This window comes from Ailuropoda melanoleuca, chromosome X (assembly GCF_002007445.2).
Source record: "Ailuropoda melanoleuca isolate Jingjing chromosome X, ASM200744v2, whole genome shotgun sequence".
Classification (NCBI taxonomy): domain Eukaryota; kingdom Metazoa; phylum Chordata; class Mammalia; order Carnivora; family Ursidae; genus Ailuropoda; species Ailuropoda melanoleuca.
Genome location: NC_048238.1, coordinates 7,803,805 through 7,829,353, shown reverse-complemented (window position 1 = coordinate 7,829,353; position 25,549 = coordinate 7,803,805). Strand labels below are relative to the sequence as shown.

The 25,549-nt window shown below is 42.7% G+C and overlaps 1 protein-coding gene across 1 annotated transcript in view; it reads left to right on the top strand.

Moving 5' to 3' along the window:
• Positions 1 to 25,549, top strand: part of MID1 (midline 1) — a 553,563-nt gene that overhangs the window by 497,686 nt on the left and 30,328 nt on the right. Inside the window, exon 7 of the mRNA XM_034649888.1 lies at positions 11,782 to 11,877. Within this exon, the coding sequence (XP_034505779.1) occupies positions 11,782 to 11,877 (96 nt within the window). The remainder of the gene's footprint in view (positions 1 to 11,781; positions 11,878 to 25,549) is intronic.

The following is a 25,549-nucleotide window of genomic DNA, read 5'->3' as shown; positions in this document are numbered from 1 at the left end:
CCAGATTCTCCAGCCCTGCCTTGTTTCCCCCTGTGCCATGGCTAGCACCCTCTTCCACCCATTATCCTTCCTGTTCCCCAGCGGAGACAGAAGGAACTACAGAAAGGCCCAGGCATAAGGCCTGATGACAAAGACCAAGCAAGAGGATCAAAAGGTGTCCTAGAGAAAGGGAGGATAGGAAGAACAGCACAGGTGTTACTTACCCCCCACTTAGCTTCTTTTGTCTTTAAAATTTTTAAACCCCCACACCCTGAAGAGTGTTAGAACGGTCAGGTAAGTGGTTCTCAAACTTTAGCACTCACCAGAATCCCCTGGAGGGCTTATTAAATCACAAGTTCTGGGCCGCTTTCCATTTCTGATTCAGCAGGTCTGGGTCAGGGCCCAAGAATCTGCCTGTCCCACCAGCCGCACCCCCCCACCATGGAGAGGCCGCTGCTGCTGGTACGCGCTGCACTTGGAGAACTAGACGCTACGGCCCGGACAAGATGAGACTTTGTCCTTCATAATCCTTTTAACTGGCAAGTCTCCTTCCACTTCTCTGGATATTGAACACTTTTCTCTCCCTGGGTTAAAGCAGATGGCTTTAAACATTTTTTTAAAGTGACATTTATTCTTTGACTTCCTCTTGAGCCAAACGTTGTGTATGCGAACCAGAACATATTCCAGGGAAATGAGAGTTCATTCATTTCCGAAATACACTGACCCTTAAACGGTCTTCAGTCATGTCTACACAGACCAGCTCTGGGAAGACGGCTTGACAATTTTTTGTGCAGCGCTGCAAATGAAAGAATTAACTCTAGAATTATTATTACTAGTGTTTGCCAGCAGACAGGTGGCCTTCGATCGAAGACACAGAATATTGTGGGCAAACATGGAAGGAGTTAAATGTTATCACTGTGGTTTCCATCGGCGTAAATATTTGCGTTTTACCTTTCAGACTGCAGAGGCGTTTCTAGTCTTCAGGGCAGTCGTGTTGCCTGAGTTGACCTTTCAAAGAATCTGGGTAGGGCAGTGAATCTATTCTTTTGTCATCAGAGTTCTTAATTTTTTTCCCCTACGTCTTTGATTTACCGCATAAGAAATCCTGTTGAATTAAAACATCTGTAGCGCACTTCTGTTTTATTTCTGGTGAAATAATTACTGTTAAAATCAACAAACCCAGTTCGTAGGATACTAATATGTTGCAAAGTATAAATTGAGGTCACCAGAAGTTCTTTTTAGACATTAGGAATACTCGAATGATTCAACAAAGCATTGCCCTGTATTTTCTGGTCAAAAAGCCCTCTGATTTTCTGAACAGTAATAATCAGTGTTCCCTGCAAAGCTCTGTTTAGTCAAGTTCCTGGGATTTTCTATGATAAATTCCTATAAATTCACACTTCTAGCAGCATCTATGTATAATTTTATTCCTGCACTCACTATATGCAGATGCTGCATTCCAAAAGATATTCTTTTTATTCGGAATAAATCTCAAAGTATAAAACTAGCAAAGGGAATAAATTGTTAATTTTTCTTCACTGTATTACAGATCCAAAGACTTAGCAACCTGATTTCTCAATTTGGAGCAATAGTTCTTGCTTTTGGCTACGCATTAGACTCTCTGAGGAGTTTTAAAGATTCTAGTCCCTGGACCTTACCCCAGTCTAAGTAATTCAGACTCTGTGGTTGGAAGGGGGTGTAGACTGAGCATGGCACTTGTACAGCTCCCCAGGCGACTGCGGTGTGTAGGCCAAGGTGGGAACCACTTACCCACTGATCAGTCATCATCTTGCTTCCTTCCTTCCATAACGTCTCTGTTTCCTTAATTTCGACTCAATCAAAATCACCTTGATTGGACAAAGACAGCATCAGTCGTACTAAATGAGGAGGAAATGGCTGGGTAGAGGTGGTAGAGTCAGGGATGGAGGGTGCGATGAATTCAAGGAATCCGAGATTCAGATGTCTAAAAGCCAAGGAAGGTTCTGTCTTTGAAGGTTAGTCAGGGCCGAGAAACAATGGCATGCTTTCATATTCTTCTTTGATTCTCCAGGCTGTCCCAAATGGGGAATTCTCTTACATAACATTGATTTTTGTAAATTCTTAACAGACCAGACCCCTTTAGATAGCCTGGAATTTTAATCTATTTTTTTGATTCAAAGAGTGTAACCTCCCTTGGCTTTAATACTTTTTGCACCTCCCAGATGGGGATATGAATTTCGTGAACAATATGAATCCTTTTTGGGCATGCCACAAATTCAAGAGCAAAGCTGACCATTATTGAATTTTAATAATTGTTTTCAGCAGCTGGTCCAGAAAAGACATAGTCCTCTAAAACCTAAAAATTTGAGGACATACGTGTTGTGGTAGAAACAAAGCAAAGCAAAGCTATCAATGCAGAATTATTAGATCAAGGACTCAACTGTTTTTGCTTGAAATATATTCAACATATGCGCTTCAACCAAAATGAAGTGTCTAAAGTTCTGGCTTAGAAAAAGATTTGGTCTTCCCACAGTATCTTACAAACAAAAAAATGTATTTCCATTCATTGAAGGCTAAACACCCACCATGAGACATTCAGTTCTGGTAAAAATGTTTGATGGTATCAGTTAAAACCCTATTTAGGGAGAAAAGCCAGAACATGTTCGTTAATGAGTATCTAGCAATGTCATCATCTACTTAAAATGGAGGAAAGGGGATAAGATCAAAATTATTCAATCTCTGAGTGATGGAGGAAGTAAAGCTTGAAGTAACGTATACAAACAAGGTGTATGGCGTCCATCAGTATCAGGGGATTTTATAGCCATTCATTATCCCGTGCTCTGAGGCCCCCTTTGAGGTGTGTTTTATGGTTACGAAAAAAGACTGAGGAAAACAGAAGTGATGGAAAGAGCAATTGATGAGTAATTCTACGTTCGATGTGTACCTACAACCAAACCCTTCATACTTAGTCACAGATGGGGAAGAACCGGCTAATCCTTGTGCTGCGTCGCCTTCTTTACCTGCCCTTGACCACGCTCTTGCTGTGACCTTGATTCCATTTCAGATCCTTTCTCTTTCCCAACCTGAAACTTCTGCTTCTCTGAAAAAAGTTGACAGTGGAATTTATTCAGGCATATGCATTTCATCCATGATTTCAAGCTATTTTTTTTCTTTTATGCATTACAAATTATTTTGGTAGCCCACAAAAAGAGACTTCGCCTTTAAAGAATTTTGAACACCTGAATGACTGAAATTTTGGGCATACTCCTATACTCTCGTAGTAGGGATTGAAAATGTTAAGTGAATTGAATTATTGGAAGTTTTAAATGATTTGGACCAACAGAGCAAACAGTCTGTATTAACAAATAAAAAGTGTTTAGATTATTTTTTAAAAGATGTTTTTATTGTTTCTAAGGAGACCCATTTTCTGTAAGGTCTCCTTAGACCTTAGTACTCAACTCTGTTGTTGGAGGTCATAAGCAGCAATAGACAGCCCATAAACAAATGAAAGTATTTGTGCTCCCGTAAAGCTTTATGGACACAGAAATTTGAATTTCATATACTTTTCACATGTCACAAAATTTAATCTTTTCATTTTGAAAAATCATTTAAAAATGAGAAAACCATTCTTAGCTGGCACCCCATACAAACACAGGTGGCAGGGCACGATTTGGTCTGTGGGCCCTGCTGTGCCGACCCCTGGTCTAGGAGATTAATATTTTCCCCAACTTGAAAGCTTTTTTTTTTGAGCAAAAATAATAAACTACTATTAGTCTGTTTTCTGATATGCCCGTAATCTTTGCACCGTCTAATTCCTGACTGATGGAACCTTCCTCCATGTCTCTTTTACCCAGGCCATGATCTTAGGAAATGCTTCCTACAATGCTCCATTGATCAAAGCTACAGTCATTTTCTCTGAAACATTTCTCTGTGGGCACAAATTTTGCAATGAAGATAATTATTTCTAAATTTGAGATTTTCAGAGGTTTCTAGTCATCCAGCTTCCTTCACCTCAGTATTGATTCTCAAAACTGACAAATGTGGTCACGGGTCAGTTGCTCACCTCTCTCATTGTTGACAGAAGTAGGGCCAGGGGATGAGGAACAAACAAGAAAAGCCACTCACGTCTCTGGTACCTGTAACTAAGTAGTTGTCGTCAGATCTGCTAGAATTATAATTAGGTGACTATAACTCTTAAAGATAGAAATTTATCTCCATCAAAATTTGAAAGCCGTTCTAGACCATAAGTGGTATTTAAAAATTGTTCTCTGTATATTATTGACTAGGGGATTAGAATAATAAACCCTGAGCTCCTGATGATGGAATTTATAAATATATAGAACAGATTCTGAGGAGTTAATATGGAAATATCAAATAAAACCTGACAAGGTAAATACAGTATCGCATATCAAAATGGCTTAAATTGTAGCCCATGGAACACTAGACTTAAATTTGCATGCAGATTGGGTTTTATTATGTTTTTGAAGTTCCCCGGGCGGCCTGTCTTGCCAGGGCATTTGGAAATGTTAACTATCATAACCAATGAAAAAAGGCATTAAAAACTAAACCCAGCATAAATCACACGTACTCGCGGTCTGTCGTGAGTGGAACCTGAAGATAGCCTTAAACTCCTGCGAGGTAATTAAAACATCTTAAGTGTTAGTTACATATAAAGAGTTTATGCTTTTATGCACGTGGCATGTGTTAATACGGGTGTGTGTTTTCATATTAAGGATTGTGATTAAAGTTTCTTAGAAGAAAATATATGGATTGTGGCACTCGACGTGTTCATATCCTGATCGTGCTGGAGTCGTGGTGTTGGGTGTCAGGGTTACAAACACAGTTCCTGAATGTCGCTCTGAATATTGTGGACTGAAACAAGCCAGATCTGTGTTTGCCTTGAAAGGTATCCAGACTTAATATTATACTTTAAAGACATTCTGAAGCATTGACTTCGGAATAAGAGCAAACATTCTTTAAGGCCTGGATAAACCCAAAAGGAATTACTAAAATCTCCTGTTTCAGGCATACATTTTAATAGTAGTGCTCAACGACAAGTCATTAATTCCCTGCAACCTGACTCTTAGGTATAGGTCTCCAAAGGCTAAAATTAGCAGTATTTTTGTCTGCGTACCTTGCCGTTTGATTAGGTATCAGTGTGCATAGAAGCACAAAGCTCATCTGTTAAGTTGGATTTACCATTCTCAGCTGGTGTCCATCGCCCCGCCTACAGGCTCCTATTGAGATTGGTGTGAAGTCTGTTGTCCCACCAGGGATTGTTAAATTGTTAAATTACCAGCTCAAATGAGCCTCACTGAACACTACCTAACGTGAGGAGGTGCAGTATGGCTCCGTGAAAATGCAGTAGCAGTGTATGCGTTAAAAACAAAAATTATAGGAAAAATTAATCATCCTTGCTGCAGAAAAGTGTGCAGGGCAGCCTCATTCTTTAAGCAACACGTGGTTTACAATTTCGCCTTTCCCAGATTTGACTTGTATCCCATCGTTCGCTTAATATTAAGAAACCAAGTCTGCCTTTTAGAGGGACCATTCTGTATCTTTACTTTTAGAAGGACCCTCTTGAATTATTTGCATTCCTCTACTTTGGTGGTGGTGGTGGTGGTAGGAGGCACGCGTTGAATTCCATCTCAGTAAAGACACATCCTTAGCACATCCTTCCCCTTCTAAGAGCAGCGCTATGAAAACCACACCTGGGGAAGCGGTCATGAGTTAAGGCGAGGAGTGACTTGACTTCGCTTTTAGATGGAATGTGGAATAGATGTGTCCCTGATAATTGCTAGACTATTTATATAAACCCATGTCTGGTAAAATTTGTTCAACAGTGTAGCATTTGCCTTTCCAGAAACCTTGCGGTCCTGGGGAGTGACACGGCATTCCTTCAGAATGCTTCTTAGTTGTCAAGTCCCTCTTCTTGGGCTCAGACTCAATGCTACCAGTGAGAAAGGCCTTCAAGGGGAGGAGAAGGCAATGTTTTAACAGTCTGCAGTAGTTGTTAAATTAACTAACTAGTTAGTTAATTTACTACATTAGATTTCAGAAGAATTGTCCTGTGAACATTCAGTTTTCCTGCTAATTGGTCCCATAGTAAATATTTCGACACTTACAATGGGAAGGGACTAAGCAATACATACTGTGGGTTTGTTATGCACTCTCCTTAGTAGTAGAATTATTTCCTGCTCTGCAGGTGCATTCCAGAGGGAAGAGCATGTGCCCAGGCCCAGGAAGGCGCTTGGCCTACGGGCCAAATCTCAGTCACCACCTGTTTTTGTAAATAATGTTTTATTGGAAGAGAGCCCTGCCCATCCGTTTATATAGTCTATGGCTGCTTTCTCGCGAGAACAGCCACAGAACTGAGCGGTTGCAACAGAGAGCTTATGGCCAATAAAGACTAAAATATTGACCGCCTGGCCCTTTACAGAAAAAGTTTGCTGACCCCTGTTCTGGACTCTAATGCTGTGCTGTTCAATCACAGAGCCACCAGCTGCGTGTAGCCACTGAGTGTTTGAAACGTGACTGGTGTGAATTGAGCTGTGTTGTATGTATAAAACACATACCAGATTCCAAAGACCTAGTAAAAAGAAAGAATGTAAAATAGCTCATCGGGTTTTTTTTTAAACGTCTTGAGTCATCTCCACCCCCAACGTGGGACTCGAACTCACAACCCCGAGATCAAGAGTCACGTGCTCCACCGACTGAGCCGGCCAGGTGCTCCAGCTCATCAGTTTTTAAATATTGATCACAGGTTGAAATGATATTTTGGATATTCAATTAAGTAAATATGTTCTTAAAATTAATTTTAGCCGGTTCTTTTTCCTTTTTTTTTTAAACGTGACTATTAGAAAATTTAAAATGTCATTTACATTTGTGGCTGACATTGTGTTTCCAGTGACTGCTGGTTTAAAGCCTGGAATTTGGAGGATATGTGGCCTCTAGAAACAGTTAGAAAGAGGGGAGGGGGCGCCTAGGTGGCTCAGTCGGTTAAGCGTCCTGACTCTTAGTTTCAGCTCCGGTCATGATTTCAGGGTCTTGGGATTGAGCCCCGCGTCGGGCTCCACGCTCAGTGCAGAATCTGCTTGTCCTTCTCCCTCCTCCTGTGCTCCTCCCCCAGCTCTCTCTCTCTCTCTCTGAAATAAATAAATAAAATCTTAAAGAAAAGAAATGAAAAGAAAGGGGGGGAGGTGGAGGAAGAGAAAACACTCTCTTGTATTTGCAAACGTCTTTCAAAAACAATAAAATCCTTTGTTAATTTGGCTATTCCTCATAAAAAGGAATAGGTACAAATAACGGATTAGGATTATTTTCCTAATAAGGTTTAGTCAAGTTCTTCCAGAAGACGACCTTGGCTCAGAATCCATGTTGGAAGGTGACCCAGGAAGCAGCTGTAAGGGAGAGGGGAAGCGCGACCAAGAAGGGGAGGAAGCGGAAAGAGGGTGCGGACGCAAGCTGCTTGTCGCCACAGGCACCTGGCTTCTCTCCGTGGGGCTCTCTGAAAGACTTTATGGGTCATGACGCAGAGGGGTCCCACCTGGGAGGTGAGGGAAGCTGGGCTTTTCATCCACCTAGTGCCAGTAGTTGCTGACCGAAGGCTGCTCCTAGAGGCATCAGCCTCCCTCGCTCTCCCCAGCACCCCAGCCTGCCCTGCCCAGGGCCAGATAAAACCCTGGTGGCCAAAAGAACAGGTGCTTGCAGCCAAAAGCCACCAGCAAGCCCGAGAGTGGGGACTGCCTGAGGCACGGGGTTGGGCCCCTCTAGTGCCTGGTACTGACACCAAACGGAAAGTTTTCTCCTGTAATTCATGATTTCACCAAACATTTGTATAGTTCCTGGTGTGTGTGTTCGTTTCCTCCCCTGAACTTAACAACAGTGCAGATAGGGAGATCTATCCGTACCCGCACCTCATGGATGGGGAAGCTGGGCCCAAGTGGCGTCCATCCAGGAGAATTGAGCTGGGATGGTAGCCCCAGTCTCCTTACTCCCTGCATGTGTGGTCACTCCTTGGATCTCTACAAAGCTCAGTTCTGTAAGGAGATGTAAATGTATTAACATTTTCGAGGTGAGAACAGGAAACTAAAACTATTTCTTGGTACTTTGTAGAATTCCTTAGGTATCCGTAGGGAAGTAGATACTTCTATACGCTTAGTCCCAAGACTCTTATGCCAAAAAATATTATCTCTTTTTTGCACAAAGCACAGTCAAAATTAGGAGGTTATAGGACCTGCTGACCGCCACACAGGATGTGAGCGATACAGTTAAATTCTCAAAAACTCCACAGAAGTCCCTGTAGTGGGAGCTTATGGATGCATGGTTCACTGAGGACTGGATTTTGTTACCTCCCCATTACCCGGGCTCTCTTCAGAAGTGTTGTCAGTCCCTTTGGTACTTCTTGGAAACAAGTCTCTCTCCCAGCTTCATTTCCCTTTATTATGCTTGTAAGTGACTCGGTAATTCTTTGTGGACTTCAGTAACACTTGTACTATTTAAATTTGAATAACCCCAAAGGATCTAGATAGGTCAATGTGTTTAAACCACAGGCTTTAGTCTACATATTAGTTGATTAAAACCAGATTTTTATATATGATGCATACTTAATAAAAGGAGGGGAAGCAAGCAGATGTTTGTAAAATCTAAATGTGTTAGATTATATTTATTTGGCTCTCTTTTGCTGACTAGCTTTAGAAAAATCATACCTATGATCACTGAAGTGTAAACAGCTAGATGATGTATTTCCCTAGAAATTTCCTGCTCGGAAGGGTCAGCCAAAAAGACAAGGAGAAAGATTCCCTGAGATTAACATACCAAAAGAAGTTGACAAATAAACCATAAAGTAGTCACATTTAGATCAAGGACACTGAATAATGGAATGCCTCAAAATTACTCTCTAGTCTGACCATAAAGTGATTAGTGGTTGCGATTCATTTCATCCAAACAGAAAAACTTTTGGCTGTTGTCTGCATTGTTGTTGTTGTTGTTAAGAGCTTTGAAAGCAAGGTTTTCTTTGATGCAACCATGAGATCGTTAACCTGCACCTTAATCACTCTGTCTGGTTCCTTCTCTGACTTTCTGTTAAGGTATCCCATCCTGTAAGTGGGAAATAGTCATTTTTCTCCTTTAAGATATTTGTATTTGAGATGCTGTGAGTGTTTCAGAGCCAAAATTGAAGCGTTCTTGTTGGTCTTCCAGTCCCGATGAAATATGTACAAAACCTCCCTCTGAATTCTGAACACATGAGAACTACTGATAAAATATTTTCAAATGGATTTTGAAGAATAATAACCAAGTTTAAACATGAGTGGGAAGTCTCCAAGGACCGGAAATGAAAGGAGATGCAGAATGGTGGGGGGAGGCTGAAGCTGGGCTACTCAGGAGAAGTGGAGATGAGACTGGGTGGTGGAGACCCAAGGGGGAACACGGTGGAGAGTGTCCCACACGGGGCAGGAGCCTCAGACTGTCCCATATGCCCGGAGGCCGGGGCTCCCCATGGACATACTGGACTCAAAGGGTACCACCCACGTTTTCTGGAATTGGAGCCAGACAGAATTCTCAGGGACAGAATGTCTCAGGGATGCACTGAGTCAAACCCGGATCTGTGCCTCTCTAACACGCGGGTGTCCTGTGGGAGTGCCCTTTCTGGGGAAACGACTTCACGCCCTAACATCAGAGTGGGCAGCTTGCTTGGCTGGGCTGTGCCAATCCCCAGATCACAGCCCAGGGAACAAAGTTCACATCAGATGAGCTGTCGGACCAAAATTATAAGATACAAGATAAAATCAGACTCTTGGGAAACATTGCACAAACACAGGAAAATAGGGAATTGCATTTTTCAATTAAGCTTAAGAATAAATAAGTGTGTTTAGTTCTCTTGAAATTATGAAGGAGGGAACTGCATCCTGGGAACAAGAAGAGAAAGTAATTCAAGAAGAGGGAGATGCGATAAAGAATCCACTGGAAATGAAAAATGTGGTCTTTGAAATGAAAAAATTAGGCAATAGGAGAATGACCAGAGTGATTTCTGTTTCTGATGTATGCATTTTAATCATTAAATAAAAGTGACTCTTTTCCTGAATATACCTTTCTAAATCTAACATTTTGGAAAGTAGAAAGAGTAAATGCTTTCAGAAATTAATCTCACGGCATAGTGAACTATTATCACCTTTATGAAATTATTGATTTTCAAAATGCCCCCCATACTCTTTTCAAATCCTTTTTCGAAGATATCATTACAAATCCTCGATCTGTTTTCTTTTCCATGAAATTTCCTTCCTTTCCATCTTTTCACTGTATTTGTGGAATTGTCTAACCATTAAAACACAGAGTCACCCTAATCCTTTGCCATCCCATCTTCCCGAGAAATTCCCATTCTTGTTCACCAAAAACTCCATGCCCATCCTTCCAGCCTCAGCGGACAGAATGTGTCCTCCAGGAACCCTTCCCCGGGCAGCCCTCACTTTGCCCCTTGACTCGTTCACAGCACCTGTCCCGCAGGGGCACGGCCGTCTCCTTGTAGACAGGGAGTAGGAGTTTTTCTTTGTGTTTCCCCAGTATCTTTCAGAGTGTGACATTTAGTAGAAGCTTAATAAATACCTGTGTGAATGGATAAATGAATGAATGGCATAAATGAAGAGCATACAGGGGGCGCCTGGGTGGCGCAGTCGTTAAGCGTCTGCCTTCGGCTCAGGGCGTGATCCCGGCGTTCCGGGATCGAGCCCCACATCAGGCTCCTCTGCGGAGCCTGCTTCTTCCTCTCCCACTCCCCCTGCTTGTGTTCTCTCTCTTGCTGGCTGTCTCTCTGTCAAATAAATAAATAAAATCTTTTTAAAAAATGAAGAGCATACAGAATACAAAGTGGGTTATTGTGGTTGAAAATTAGATTTAATAGTCATTGCAGGGAACTTTAAATTTGATGTTCTAAAAGAATAGGGAATAAGTCTAAATTTATAAAGAGGATAGTGATGTGAAAAATGTGGCATTCAAGGAAATTTAATCTGGCATTGATAGGCTGATAGACAAAGAACAGAAGCATGTACAATAAAATGTACTGTGAGTGAGTAAATGTGTATGATGAGGACTTCTTATACATTATAAATGCCTGTAAATAGCCATGATGTCAGCGATAGCCAGACTAACTCAAACCTTCCTCTGAGGGACTGACCTCAGCCTGCCCGTAAGATGGTAAATCCTCAAATTCCAATAATAGTTGATTTGCTGTGGGAGTATACGCCTTATATTATTGCCATTTCTGATTCAGGCAAAGAACTAGAAATCCAATTACCTCCTTTCTCCCTAGTTCACGACCTATAGCTAATTATTTAGGTAAATGTGCCTGGGTTTGTACAAGAAGGAGGAAAAAAAGAATGAAATTTGAAACTTTTTGAAAGGTTCTTTTCAATGCAGCTCCTCAAAGTCAAGTTTAAATCTATAAATGCGGGGCGCCTGGGTGGCTCAGTCAGTTAAGCATCTGCCTTCGGCTCAGGTCATGATTCCAGGGTTCTGGGATCGAGGCCTGCGTCGGGCTCCCTGCTCAGCAGTAAGTCTGTTTCTCCCTCTTCATCTGCCCCTCTGCCTGCTTGTATGCTCGCGCTCTCTCTCTCTCTCTCTCTCTCTCTCTCTCTCTCAAATAAATAAGTAAAATCTTTAAAAAAATCTATAAATGCTTAAAGCTGCATAGATTTCATTGAGGTTCTGCAAGAGAGATCAGATTTTCCTGAGTATGAGTAATTTTGTTATTAAAGGTATATAATACTTCAGGATACAGCGTAATATCTTCAGGATGCAGAGTAATATTTGTCTTCTCTTTTTGAACAGCAAAACTTAGAGAGTAACCTCACCAGCCTCATCAAGAGGAATGCGGAGCTGGAGACCCTTTTGGCTAAACTCATCCAAACCTGTCAGCATGTGGAGGTGAGTGTCTCTGCATGCTGTGTTTTGTATGAAAACTGCTAGCCCACGGTTTTATACCCTCCTCACCTTTACATTTTTAAGATGGAGATCTTTTTAAAATTAGATCTTTTGCAGAAGCCAAATATGGACAGAATTGGAAGGAACTCTACTCTCGGAGACTCTCCCCCATACACTGCTTTGTCGCACCCCCACTGCCACCATGACAGCTCTCCCTACTTGGCATTCCTAATATTGTAGATTTCCATCACCTTTACAAAGAGCATCCACAAAAGCACTACATAAAAGCTGTTGTTATTAGTTTCCAGGGGCTACTGTAACAAATCACCATGAACTTGGATGGCATAAGATGGTAGAAATGTATCCTCTCATAGTTCTGGAGGTCAAAAGTTTGAAATCAATCCTTGCTCCATCTGAAGGCTCTAGGAGAGGACAATTTCATGCCTCTCCCCACCTTCTAGTAGTTCCAGGCAGTTCTTGGTGTTCCTTGGCTTGTAGCTGCAGCACTCTCACCTCTGCTTCTGTGGTCCCATGGCCTTCTCCCTGTGTGTCTCCGTGTCTTGCAGGCACACCAGTCATTGGATTGGGGCCATCTGAACCCCAGGGTGAATTCACTTTAACGCAATTACATATGCAAAGACCCTGTTTCCAAACCAGGTCATATTTGCAGATACTGGGAGAGAGGACTTGGACATAACCTTAGGGGGGGCACAATTCAATGCACTGCAGATGTACGTTACATGCATCTTCGTTGTCAGATACGTTTCCATGAAATCGACCACTTGTTGGCATTAATTCAAGAGTACGTAGGCAGCAGTGACACCAAGGACAAATTGCAGAAGCCAGATCTTTCTAACCCTCTGCTTAGAATGGATTTGCTCTTGGGGTGCTTGGGTGGCACATTCGGTTGAACATCTGACTCTTGATGACTCTTGATTTCGGCTCAGGTCATGATCTCAGGCTGGTGGGATCAAGCCCTGCATCAGGCTCTGCACTCAGCTTCTCCTCCCTCTGCCCCTCCCCAACTCATGCGTGCACGCACTCTCTCTCTCCCTCTCAAATAAATAGATAAATAAATAAAATCTTTAAAAAAAAAAAAAAGAATGGATTTGCTTTTGGCAAGGGTCTCTCCAGGGACCATTTTGAGCCTTGTTGATTAAACAACATGGTAAATAACAGTGAACAAGCATAATGTTTTCGTTATTGTAGGGCACAGCGAATATGTGTTATAGGAATAAATGGATGAACAAAATGGAATGATCCCTGTGCTATATTTTATTTTTATGATGTGATGGCATTTGATGTTTAGGACAATAAGAAAGAATAATTTCTCTTCAGTAAAAAAAAAAAAAATTACCTGTGTTTTATGGGGAAATCTTACGAAGGCTTTATGGATTGGGTGATTATTTCATTCAATTTCAGCTAGTTACTTCTTAAAGCATTTAGTGTCTGGTTTCTATTATGGCCTGTAGTAATTTTGGAACAACTGTCTTGCTCCCAATGCAGTATTAGTATGGCTTGAATTTACAAAATGCTATTTGTTTTAACATGGAAAATTACTTTCTATAATGTTCAGTAATTTCAAATGATAGATAGAAATTCACCAGCAGATTTGATTTTTATTCCAAAAGATTAGATATTTAGTTGTGATAGAGGCTTTTTAAATAAAGCTATTACTGAATTGATTGTACGTGCTGTGGGAAGTTATTTACAAGGAGTAAAGGGTATGCATTCCTTTCACTTTGTTCCTATATAAAGCCTTAGGAATGGAAAGGAATCCTTGTGGGTGAATAAATTTGTGAAATTTTTTCTAGAAAAAAAAACAAAATTAATTACGCATAGAAAAACGATACTGGAAGTACCTTTTTTTTTTTGCTATTTTATTATGTGTCCCTTATTCATAATTATTCATATTCTCAGAGTGTAATTTTTCAAAAAATTGAGCATCCGGTTCTCATACAGTAATCCCATGAGTCTGTTGAAGATTTATTTAAGGCATTGATGAAGGAGCCCCCAAGGCGGTAAAGCTGGCCAAAAGGAGCAGAGCAGAAGCCGACGTCCGCACACCTCGGGCGCAGGGGGCCGTGCGGGGAGAAGGGCACTAGGATAAGGTAGCTGAGTTAGATGCAAAACTGCTTCGTGACCCAAAGGGCAGGAAAGTCATGACGTTTGGGCAAAATGAGTTGTATAGCATCAGTTTTCTCTAAGGTAATGTTTAACTTTGCAGAGACTAAGGCTGGATCAGGAGTAAATAGAAAGCTGAACTCTGTGACCTGCCAGCCTGGAGAGTTACACGACCCTTCCTTAGGCTGCCGTGTGGGTTATGCACTAGTACGACCTAATGCGACCCCGAAAGGACTCGCAGTCTTCTTTTTGCCTTGTTTTCCAGTTTCGGATAATTTAGTTTAACGTGACTTTCTGCTCTTCTGTCCTGATCCCCGTTGATCCGTGAGTTGTGTTCACTGCACAGAAATTTTTGGGCGAGGACGTCCATTTTAGCCTCTGGCCTGTCACTTCGGTTCGTTCCAGTGTGACGCTAGCTTGTTCATGCCGCTCACGCATAGGGAGCGTCTGCTGTGTGTGCACCGCCCTGTACTAGGCGCCAGGGCACTGGCCCATAGGGAGCTTACCATCCTGCCCAAGACCAAAGAATAACCTTGGCACAAAATAGAAAACTAATGGCTGTAAGAGAGGCGTGGACTCGGTACTTGGAATTTCTGAGAAGCAAGACATTTCTTCCAGCTGGGAGCTGGGGGAGGCAGCGCCCCATCTGAGCCCGCCTTCCAGGGGTCGGTGGCACTTGGGCATATGGAGGGACAGGACAGGCAGTACTTGCAGGGCAGACCAAGGCATGGGCATAGAAAAATAAAGGGGGTGTGTACACAAAGCAAGTAGTTCGTTCTGTGGAAACAGAAGGTGTGTGAGGGGGATCAGACGGACCCGGCTTTTACGAGATGAGAGCGAGGTGGACTTTAATAATCGCATCATTCTCTAAACTTTATTTGGTCCTGAAAGTTTAGTGAGGGTTCGAGGAGCACAAAGACCTGTGGAACTTTCCCAGTTACAACAGGCATCCCTAATTCTCTTCAGTAAAGGATATCCTAGTTTTGGCTAATGGAAAACTAATACGGATATCTTAGTGCAAAACGCACTGAGCGCACATCCTGGGGAGAACCTCACAGCATGCTAGTAAACTCCAAAAAGCTAGTGGAATTCATTAGGCACTTTTAAATCAGTGCAGTGGACAAGAATTTCCTGGTTCACATCCGAGGTTCCGAGACTGTATTTCTTCCTTTTCCTCTTCCTGAAGGTGTCCTTGTATTCGGGGCTGAGCATTCCAAGGGAAAATAATCCCCATGCCAGCTGGAGCGAAAAACTCCAAGCACAGAGGCGACTCTCAATTGTTGTAAATCAAATCAATGAATTCCCACCAAATCCTGAGGAAATGCCACATCCTTATAAGTCCACACCTCCTTCCTGGGATTCACTTCTGCTTTTCTTGAGAATGAAAAGAGTTTGAAGGTCTCCCCCCATCCCCATTGTTTTCGTAACTTGTTTTTACAGTGAGGGTAAGCAAATGAAATGGCTTTTTGATAGTAAGTACCAGATCTTTTTCAAACTAGTGAACTGAGGGAATGAAGGCCAAGGCAGTTCAGGACTCAGGAGGGGCGGGCATTGAAAGAGCTGTATCAGGTAGACTCCCAAGAAATGTGTGTGGAATGTGGTGGCTGGGATTCTAAAAACGAGTGGGTTTTTGGCCACTGGGTTTTGTTTTCTTCAGGAGAGAAGGACAATAGAGAACCCCCTCGGGATGAGTTTAGCATTAGTTATCTGTGGGGTGTGGGACAAGCCTCTGAGAAGTGATCAAAGTTTGGGTCAGCCACAGAACTTACCAGTTCCGGGTCAAATATGGGCTGTTTCTCTTCATCACGTCCTCCTCCTCCCTGTTTTATTTTAAAAATCAGAGGGCCTAGTTTGTTAGCTAAGCAAATACTGTTATGTATCAAATTCTCCATACATTCTGAGAATCAAGTTCTTTCACGGGGCCTACAACACCTGGACACCAAGGAGATGTTCATTTGGGGAATTACAGGTGACCAGTGACTAAATACACAGAGAGATGGTAAAGAAAAACTGGCGAAGGGTGACTAATTAATTGCCAGAACAGCTAGGAGAAAATAAAGGCTCATCGGACCTCACCACCCTTGCCCAAGCTCATCTGAGAAGGGTATTCGCCAAGCCAGCATCCCGCCTAAGTCCTGGCATTAGCCTCTTTGACTTATCTTGCCTTGTTTGTAATTACTTTTCATTTTATTTTAAAGATTTTGTTTATTTATTTGGAAGAGAGAGAGCGAGCACGAGTGGGGGGGGGGCAGAAGGAGAGGGAGAAGCAGACCCCCCGCTGAGCCGGGATTCCCAGAACCCCGGGATCACGACCTGAGCTGAAGGCAGACGCCTAACAGACTGAGCCACCCAAGCGCCCTATAATGACTTTTTTAAAGAAAAAAAAATCCTTTTGCCATTGTTTTTCTCACTAAGTTGTTAAATTATCTTTTTCTTTGATTTTAATGGAAACTTTGCTCTCTTGCTGGCTTTCTCTGCATTCTCCCGCTGCTAGGTGACACGTGAAGTGGCAAACTTCTTGGGGGTGAAGTGCCGTTTAATTCAATTTTTGCTCAGATATTGGGCTCCATAAATTGAGAGGGAGGAGGGTGATATGTTACAGTAGCTTGTAAGAAATGGTAAAAAAAAAAAAATTGATTTGGGAAAACAGAGAGGGGTCCGTAAAAGACTTTTGTAGTCATTCACCACATCCTAAAAGCATTCAATTGTGAGCTTTGAAATAAGGGGGGGGGGGAACCACTGGGTTAAAAAGAAAGATGAAGTTTTAAGTTCATATTATTTTATTATGCAGTTTACGCAAAAGTGTTCTCTCTTTATGGAAAACCTTGGCAATTGCTTCATCTACAGCCATTGGATAAAGACCAGCATCTGAACAGCAAGTGTGCTGTTTGTGTCTTGTGGTCAGGCGTCTGATCTTGGATAATGTATGTTGTGCTGGGGGCCAACTCGAATGTTAAAAGTCATAATCTATTGTCACCTGCAGATAAGGGTTAGATTCCTACCCCATCTGAGCCTTTGGGAGAATGCTCTCAAGGTATGATTAGAGTCAGATTCTGGCCTCATTGAAATATGCCAGGCAACCCACAGTCATCCATGGGGTCTCCATGTAGACGGCTCTGGAATGATGATAATGTGATAGTACAGATATGGTGGCATTCAAAAACTGGATTCTGAGCCACTGTGGTAAAGGCTGCTCTCCTAAGTTCAAGTCTTACGATTCCAGGACAGACGAGAACTCTTGGGCTGCCCAGAACTCCATTCTCTCCGGAGAAGATTGACTACTACGTGTGTATAATGGCTATGTATCCAGTTTACTCCACCAAGTTTGCTAAAATTGACGCTGATGAAACAAACTTAACTTTTCTCCGTGGAGATTAAATGTAATTGTTTATTGGAGTAGTATATAACACATACTTGAATGTCTTCCCCTAGATTCAATGCTCCTGCCTTAAAAAAAAAAGATTCAGAAGCATTGGATCCTGTTACCTTCTTAGGTATATTCATGAGGAATAGTGAGAAGAGATCAGTAGAAAGTGTTCCAGTCTTCTCTTATTTTGGTATAAGAGATGAGTTTTGGGAATGAATGACTATAAGGCTTGGTCAGTTTGGTATTACTCTCAGAATAACATTCCCAAGTTTCAGCTTTGAAAGTGTTTTAAAACCATGATCCAAACCTCTCCTCATCTGCTATTCTTTCCAGTTTGGATGGGATGAACTATTGTGTCATATTCAGAATCCCCCCAGGTGGCTTGGAGTGGGGTGTGAGCACATGTCCGCGCCCCTGAAGATAATTCCTCGGACATATTTGAATTTAGTAATGCAGATCTCCAAGGCTAATACTTAAATGTGAAATAATTGGCCTTAGTTGGGGGCCCAGTGGATGAGCAGTGGGAAAAAGAGAGAAGGCATGCATCTTAATGTAGTTTCTCCCCATTAATAGAGGGATTCTTCATCATGTCTCCCCTACACGATTCCACACACAGCCTCCTTGCCTTGAAATATTTAGACGCTTGACTAGAGCAGTAGGGATGCTTCTGGCATGATATAAAGAATAGTAAGAATGGGTAATGACAGATAAACAAATGGCCATTGTAGTTATCACACGGGAGAGCGGTAAGTTGGATGCATCCAGATGAGAGAGTCAGAGGTGCGAGAGGAACCACCCCAGATGTGAAGGTAGAAGGTAGAAGATTGAGTCTCATTATTGCGCCCACGCATGCCGTTCAGAGATGAGTGTGATCCAACCGTCAGTCCATCATTTTGTGAACTAGACTCTTTTGTTTCTGGGTCTTAATATCTAGTGTAAATTATGTTTTCAACAAATGAATGTAAAATTGCTTTTTATGGTAATCAAACTGAAATTATCCCTGTATATAAGATAATTACAGAGTGTGAGAGAAATGGGACACATCATCTTCTACCTTCATTTGATTCACTTCTATTTTTAATTGCTAAATGTTAGAGGGAAAACTGTGAAGAGCTCTGTTCTAATTTTGAAATTCTCCAGCAAAGTAATTGAGTCACGCATATAAAGTGTTCGTTAACAAGAGCACAATTGTAGCATTGATTATTTTTGTTTGAAACAGAAATTTGAAATTTTAAATTCAGCTATTTATAAGCCTAAGGCTACCACTGAATGTAAAAGGCTTTCAGTGAGGAGCGACACAAATAAAGATTTTTACAACCAAGTGAGGTAACTTCCCAGCCTGGGAATTTATGATAGAGCTTTTACTATGCTTTTAAAAGTATTTTCACTAGATAGAACATCAGGTTTATATATATGAGGTGATGAAAAGCATCCTAGTAGCCTAATTCTCTGACCAGGCAAGCTCGCTTTGGGGCTGTGGTTAGTCCAAGAAAGCCTTCCATCTGTTTACATCGGTTGGGAAGATGGCGCCTTGTTGGTCCTTGCACATGTTAGGAGGTGATTACTGAATCAAGTCTTACAGGTCCACAGCAACGTGTGCCCGTGGTGTGGGGAAGGGAAAAGTGGCAGGACTTACGCAGATGTATCCAAAAACAAAAACAACCGCTTAGCCAGCTCCTGCCATCACTTTCTGATTTAATTATCCCAATGGTGTTTTGAGGTAAATGTCATTCAGATGACCATGGCAATGTGACTTGTAGGCAGACATAATAAGAATCAGCCAGTAACAAAGGGGGGGGGATTGAATCAAATCAAATAATAGGGCAACCGGAAGTGGTTACTGAACTTCAGCTACCCAAACCAGGTGATAGAGTTGAAAGAGATGATTAAAAGCTTAGATTCCTAGGGGAGTCCTTACGGCGAGAAACGATCCCATCTGCTGGGGCATTGGAAACCCTGTCCAACTCGCCAAAACAAGGGCCCCAGTGAGTATCCCTCTGTGGTGCCAGTGGAACCAGTGGGCCTCCAGGTCTGGTGAGATTATTCTCAAATCTTTAAATGAATCCCTGACCTGGTAACCTCAACTTCTTTGAGATGATCAGTAAAGTAAGTTCTTTTTTTCCTCCTCCCCAGGAAGCTTGAGAAGTCTGTGGAAAGATGGAGACCTAAACCATATCTATAGAATCAATATCTTGTATTACAATTTGGAACTAAAACATATGTTTGTATTTTAGGGTTTGTAGCATTTAAGAGAAAATGGCATATTACAGAAATTTGACAGGTTAGCTTTGAGATTCCAATCTGAAACACGTGATTTATTTTAGACCTGTGATTTTTAAGTTAAAAAGTGCAAAGTAGTTTGTTTCAAACCAATGTTGGAATGTTAGATTTCTAAGAGCTACTTAAGGATGTGAGAATGTTTACCTTGTTAGGGTTTTAATTTTACCCTGTTACGCATTTAAAGTGCTTATAAAGTAAGTTGAATATGTTACATTTATAAATGCAATTTAAAATGTTACGGGAATTTGGCGATAAAAATCAGAACAGTGGTTACCCATGGGAGTGAGAATAGACTGGAAGAGGGGCTCCTGGGGTGATGGAGATATTTTTATATCTTGATTAAGCTATTGGTTATGTTGGTTATCAAAATCCACTGACTTGTACCTTAAGATTTATGCATTTTCCTGTAGGTTAATTTACCTCAATTAAAAAAAAATGTGTGCAGGAATTTAATCAACTAATTTATATATGGCATTGATTGTTTAATGGAGTTATGTCTGCTCAAGTTGAGTTTGTTAAACTTTGATTCAGGACCCCCCTGAGAGTGATTATTCTTGGCTTTATAAAATTTCTTGGATTTATGAATAGAATAATGAGATTCGTAACTTGAATCTAAAAGCTTCAGGAAAACTACATAGTGGTTTGTTGATACAGATACAGTGCTTGGGCAAATATCCTCATGGTCTTTAAGTGCACAGTAAATTCCCTCTCGTAGTTGGTTAGACTCCTCAGGAAGCAAGACAGTATCTTTCTTTTCCTAGCATTTCCTGCGGTTAGCACACAGCACATGGCTGTTGATGAGAAAACAGTACCCTCCTAGAAAGACCGGCTGCCTCCTTCTGTCCTCCCTCTGTCACTAGTGAATGCATTTGCGTAGATCAGCGCGTCAGATAAATTCTCATCCTGAAGGGCAGAAAAGGGACCCTTCTTGAGAAGACCGTATGCAGGACAGGGTTCATATGATGGCCGATCTCAGCAGCCATAATTCCTGGCGGCAGTAGCAGGATGGGTGATGCACACTGGGAGCTCTTTCCAGCACAAGGGCTATGTCACCCGAAGAGGGCTAAGAAGATGGAGTTGGCAGAGGGAAGTCAAGGATGAGAGAACTATCCATTGGGTCATTGCTGAGCCCTTAAGGGGGGTCATGGTGGGTCTTCCCCATCCCCTTGTTGTAAATCTCTCCTTCCTTTTGATTTTCTGGGATACCCTTTCTATCTCTTCTGGTTTATAAAGGCAAAATAAACAGATAGCATTTGAATCAAGTTTGGGGAAACATTTTTAAACACTTTCACACATGGAGGTTGGCAGTCAGCATAAGTCTGAAGATGGCTTATGAGGTGGCATTTTCAATATCAGACTCTCTTGATCTCCAAACACACACACACACACACACACACACACACACACACACACACAACACTATACCTCAAAATCAGCGACTGACAGACATTTGAATTCTATGGTCTTTCCTTTTCTCTTCCAGATGAGGTTAGATTCTCTTTTCCCTGTCCTTTTGGCAAAGCCTGGCTTGTACAGTGATGGTGCTCTTCAGTCTCCCTCCTACCACCCTCGTAACTTGCACCAGCACCACCACCACCATTTCAGAAGAAAACCTTAGAAGAGCAAGTAAGCATGGATAGCTTCATTTCTTTTTCTTTTTCTTTTTTTTTTTAAAGAGAGCACACAGGGCCTGGGGTGGAGGGGGGCGGTGGGCAGAGTAGAGGGAGAGAGAGAATCTTAAGCAGGCTTCATGCCCAACATGGAGCCCAATGTGGGGCTCAATCTCACAACCCTGAGATCATGACCTGAGCCGAAATCCAAGAGTCAGACTCTTTTTTTTTTTTTTTTTAAGATTTTACTCATTTATTTGAGAGAGAGAGACAGACAGACAGCGAGAGAGGGAACACAAGCAGGGGGAGTGGGAGAGGAAGAAGCAGGCTCCCAGCGGAGGAGCCTGATGCGGGGCTCTATCCCAGAACACCGGGATCACGCCCTGAGCCGAAGGCAGACACTTAGCAACTGCGCCACCCAGGCACCCCAAGAGTCAGACTCTTAGCTGACTGAGCCACCCAGGTGCCCCAAGCATGGATAGCTTCAAAGAGAGATGTTGCAGACCAACAAGGTCAAGGATACAAGGGGAGTCAATTAGAAGAAGGTCAAGAAAAGATCCCCTTCCCAAAGTTAAGTCTCCAGATTCACCTCTTTGCCTTAGCTGGGCTCTGTGTGAGAGGGGCCATAGCCTGCTCTCTGCAGTTGACCTCAATGTAGCTTTTTCGCGAGGGGCAGTAAGCTATACCTGGCTTTGGTGCTTCTCTGTCCACTCCCAGATAACCAATTCCAGATACGTGCTCACCGCACGCTACGTATCGTTGAAATGTATGTTTTTACCTCCCCACAGACAGGCTCTGCTTTTCCCCTGCTCTGGTGCCTTTCTCATCTTCCTCACCCCTGGGGTCCCAACTCCCTTCTTGCTCATTCTGATCTTCAAAGACCAGTCCCACTTCCATATTCCAGAGCAGACCTTCGCCAGCTACTCACACACACCAATTGTCCCATTTCTGAAACCCTCTAGAATCACACCATCCGATTGAAATAGAATGGGAGCCGTGTATGTAGTTTGAGATTTCCAAGTAACCACATTTTTTTCAAGTGGAGACAGAGATAAAATCAATTTGACCAGTATATTTTATTTTACCTGATATATTCAAAATATTATCATTTCAACATGTAACCAACACAAAAATGATTCATATATGTGTTTCATATTCACAACACAGCTCAATTCAGACTAGTCACATTTCAAGTGCCCCAAAACTACAGGGGTTAGTAGCTGCCATGTTGGACCACACAGCTCTAGAACTTCTCAGCCCATGGTTTAGCAGTCAATTGTGTGTGCAGTTGGCATGTTTGCTAGCTGTTCTCTAATGAAGTCACTGTCTTTGGAGGGCAGAGTTTGTGCCGGGTCCTAGTGTGGTGCTTTGCGCACTGTGGGCACTCAACAAGTCCATAGAGTGCTTCCGTGTTATCACCGTACACCGCTAACACCCTCCTCCCGGAGAGACAGGCGTGTCCTCATTCCCCCTCGTGTACATTCCTCAGCCACTAAGGCCGTTGCAGACATCTCTGGATATGCCTATGCTTGAAGTGAAGAGGGAAGTAAACCTTGCAGCAGAAGAGGGGACTGCATGGAAAGTTTAGTTTGCTGGAAGAAGCATCATTAACACCGCATCGAGACCTGTGTGGTCCCTCATTTTATTTATTTATTTATTTTTTAAAAAGATTTTATTTATTTATTCGACAGAGATAGAGAGACAGCCAGCGAGAGAGGGAACACAAGCAGGGGGAGTGGGAGAGGAAGAAGCAGGCTTCCCAGCGGAAGAGCCTGACGTGGGGCTCGATCCCAGGACTCCGGGATCACGCCCTGAGCCGAAGGCAGACGCTTAACGACTGAGCCACCCAGGAGCCCCCCCCCCTCATTTTATACACAGAGTTTGCAAGGGGAGTGTTGGCATGTTTAGTTCTGGTGCAAAATGTTTCTTCCTTTAGCTTGGCATCTGAAAATAATGCTGTCAAAGAGATGATATCCCAAAGGAAGGTGANCTCATTTTATACACAGAGTCTGCAAGGGGAGTGTTGGCATGTTTAGTTCTGGTGAAAAATGTTTCTTCCTTTAGCTTGGCATCTGAAAATAATGCTGTCAAAGAGATGATATCCCAAAGGAAGGTGATTTCTTTTGCCATCTCTGACGTAGCTTCAATCTAAGCTTCTCGAAAGGATGGGTGCCTGGACTAATGATGGCAGCAAACGCCCGCATAAAGAGAACACATGCAAGGCTAACCTGAGTCAGGCTCTGACTACTTAAACAAAGGATTGCTTTAATTTTTGCAGAATAAAGTATTTTTTCCTTCTGTTTTTCATGAAATGGCCTTAAAGAATTCCTCTTGTTTGTGGTCTCGAAAAAATTAGAACTATGCCCATGAGGCCCGCCTTTAAGGGTTCTAATAAACAATAAGAAGGCTTTGTTCTCGGTAGTAAAATTAAAGCAAGCAGTGTTTCCATTACCTGGCAGGATGCCGCCTCCCCAGCACCCCCTGATCCTGACAAATGTAAACAGAGCATTCTGTTTCCCAGTTAGGAGGTGAGAAGGCAACATCTGTCAGGCTTGTATATAGAAATATAGTTGACCTTTCAGATAATGGGGAGAGAGAGAGAGGCACCTTCTTCGTGTAATCCCTGAGTTAAGTATTTTAAGATTCAATTTTACTCTAGAAAACTGTGCCTATTGAGGCTTAAAACTGGAAAGCCATTGTTTCAGAAAGACATTCATTTCCCAATGAGTTGGAATGATGGAAAATCTAGGGGTCTCTAGATAAAAGAAATACATATTTTTTAGTCTGACTCACTAGATTGCATGCATTTTCTGTTCCAGGCAACTTTGCCTGCCGTTGCTCAGATGTAGACCCATTTATGGTCAGTTGTGAATGAACCTTTGTGGGTAGATTGTGGCCGGAAGTAAAAAACCACCAAGGTCAGGATAGAAAGCACTGTCAGATGCAAACTCTGTTGAGCCCTGCGGTTAGCCAGAAGTCGTTGAGGCTATAGCATAAGCTGGACGGGTGTGACACGGGTACCCCCTAACATCCTCTAGAGCTCTTCTTTTTTTTTTTTTTAAAGATTTTATTTATTTATTCGACAGAGATAGAGACAGCCAGCGAGAGAGGGAACACAAGCAGGGGGAGGAGGAGAGGAAGAAGCAGGCTTATAGCGGAGGAGCCTGACGTGGGGCTTGATCCCATAACGCCAGGATCACGCCCTGAGCCGAAGGCAGACGCTTAACCGCTGTGCCACCCAGGCGCCCCCCTCTAGAGCTCTTCTTAAGAAATGTCCCGATTGTAGTCCCTTCTACTGTAGGTGCTTCGGTCTGTAATGGTCAGTGCCACGCCCTAGAGCACTCACCAGTCCTGTGTCCCCTGGCCTGAGAGCTTCCTTCCCTTTGGAAGCTGCTAAGACTCTGCCTGGGGTGTCCTCCACCCAGGGTACCCACCTGTTAATTCCAGAGGAGAACTACTGCCCAACCACCCCCAATAGCTTTCAGCCGGCCACTGATGGGAGATATTAGGTGCATACTGCACTTCCTTCCCATCAACTGGACTGTTCTGCGCAGTTTCCCAAAGTCACCCACCGGGATTAATCTCCAGCTGCCCACCGTGGTCTAGGTAAGGCATGCTCTCCTGGCTTTATAGCTTTCCCCGCCTCACCTCCCCACCCCCTACTGGTGTTCCCTGGCAATGACTTGTACTCCCACCCCAGTCTCTGGCCCTGCTTCCTGGAGAGAGAACCGCAGGCCTCCTCTAACATGGAATGATAGTGCCCATCCCTGTTCCCCTCGTGCCCCCAGTTCACATGTTCAATATCCCTAAACTCTCCTCTCTTTCACATTCTTTGAATAAATGTGAATATTAAACACCAGGCATCAAAGATTTTTATAAATCAGTCTACCAGCTTCTGCTGGCTTCCTAGAGTGATGACAATCATGTAAGGCATCATAGATGTTAACTTGTGGATGCATCAGGAAGGCAGACCGAAGCTTAACGTTTTCCAGTTGCGTTTGGAAGCACAAGGCTTACTGGTGATACGAGGGAGTATATTTCACTCACTGTAAGGCACACTGAAGAGCAGGGTCCCGATCCTCCTTCTCCGTAACTTTGCAGGGGAGCGGATGACATCTATCCTTGAGTACCTCAAGCCCGAACAGGAGTTCAACCTTGTATTTTTCCAGGCCACCGCTATTCAGGAATCACGGCACAACAACTAAAAAGAATGCCACTTAATGAGAAATGACACGTAAGATGAGTAATGTAAGGTCATGGGATAGAAGCTTCCTCTTTCCATTAGAAATGACTT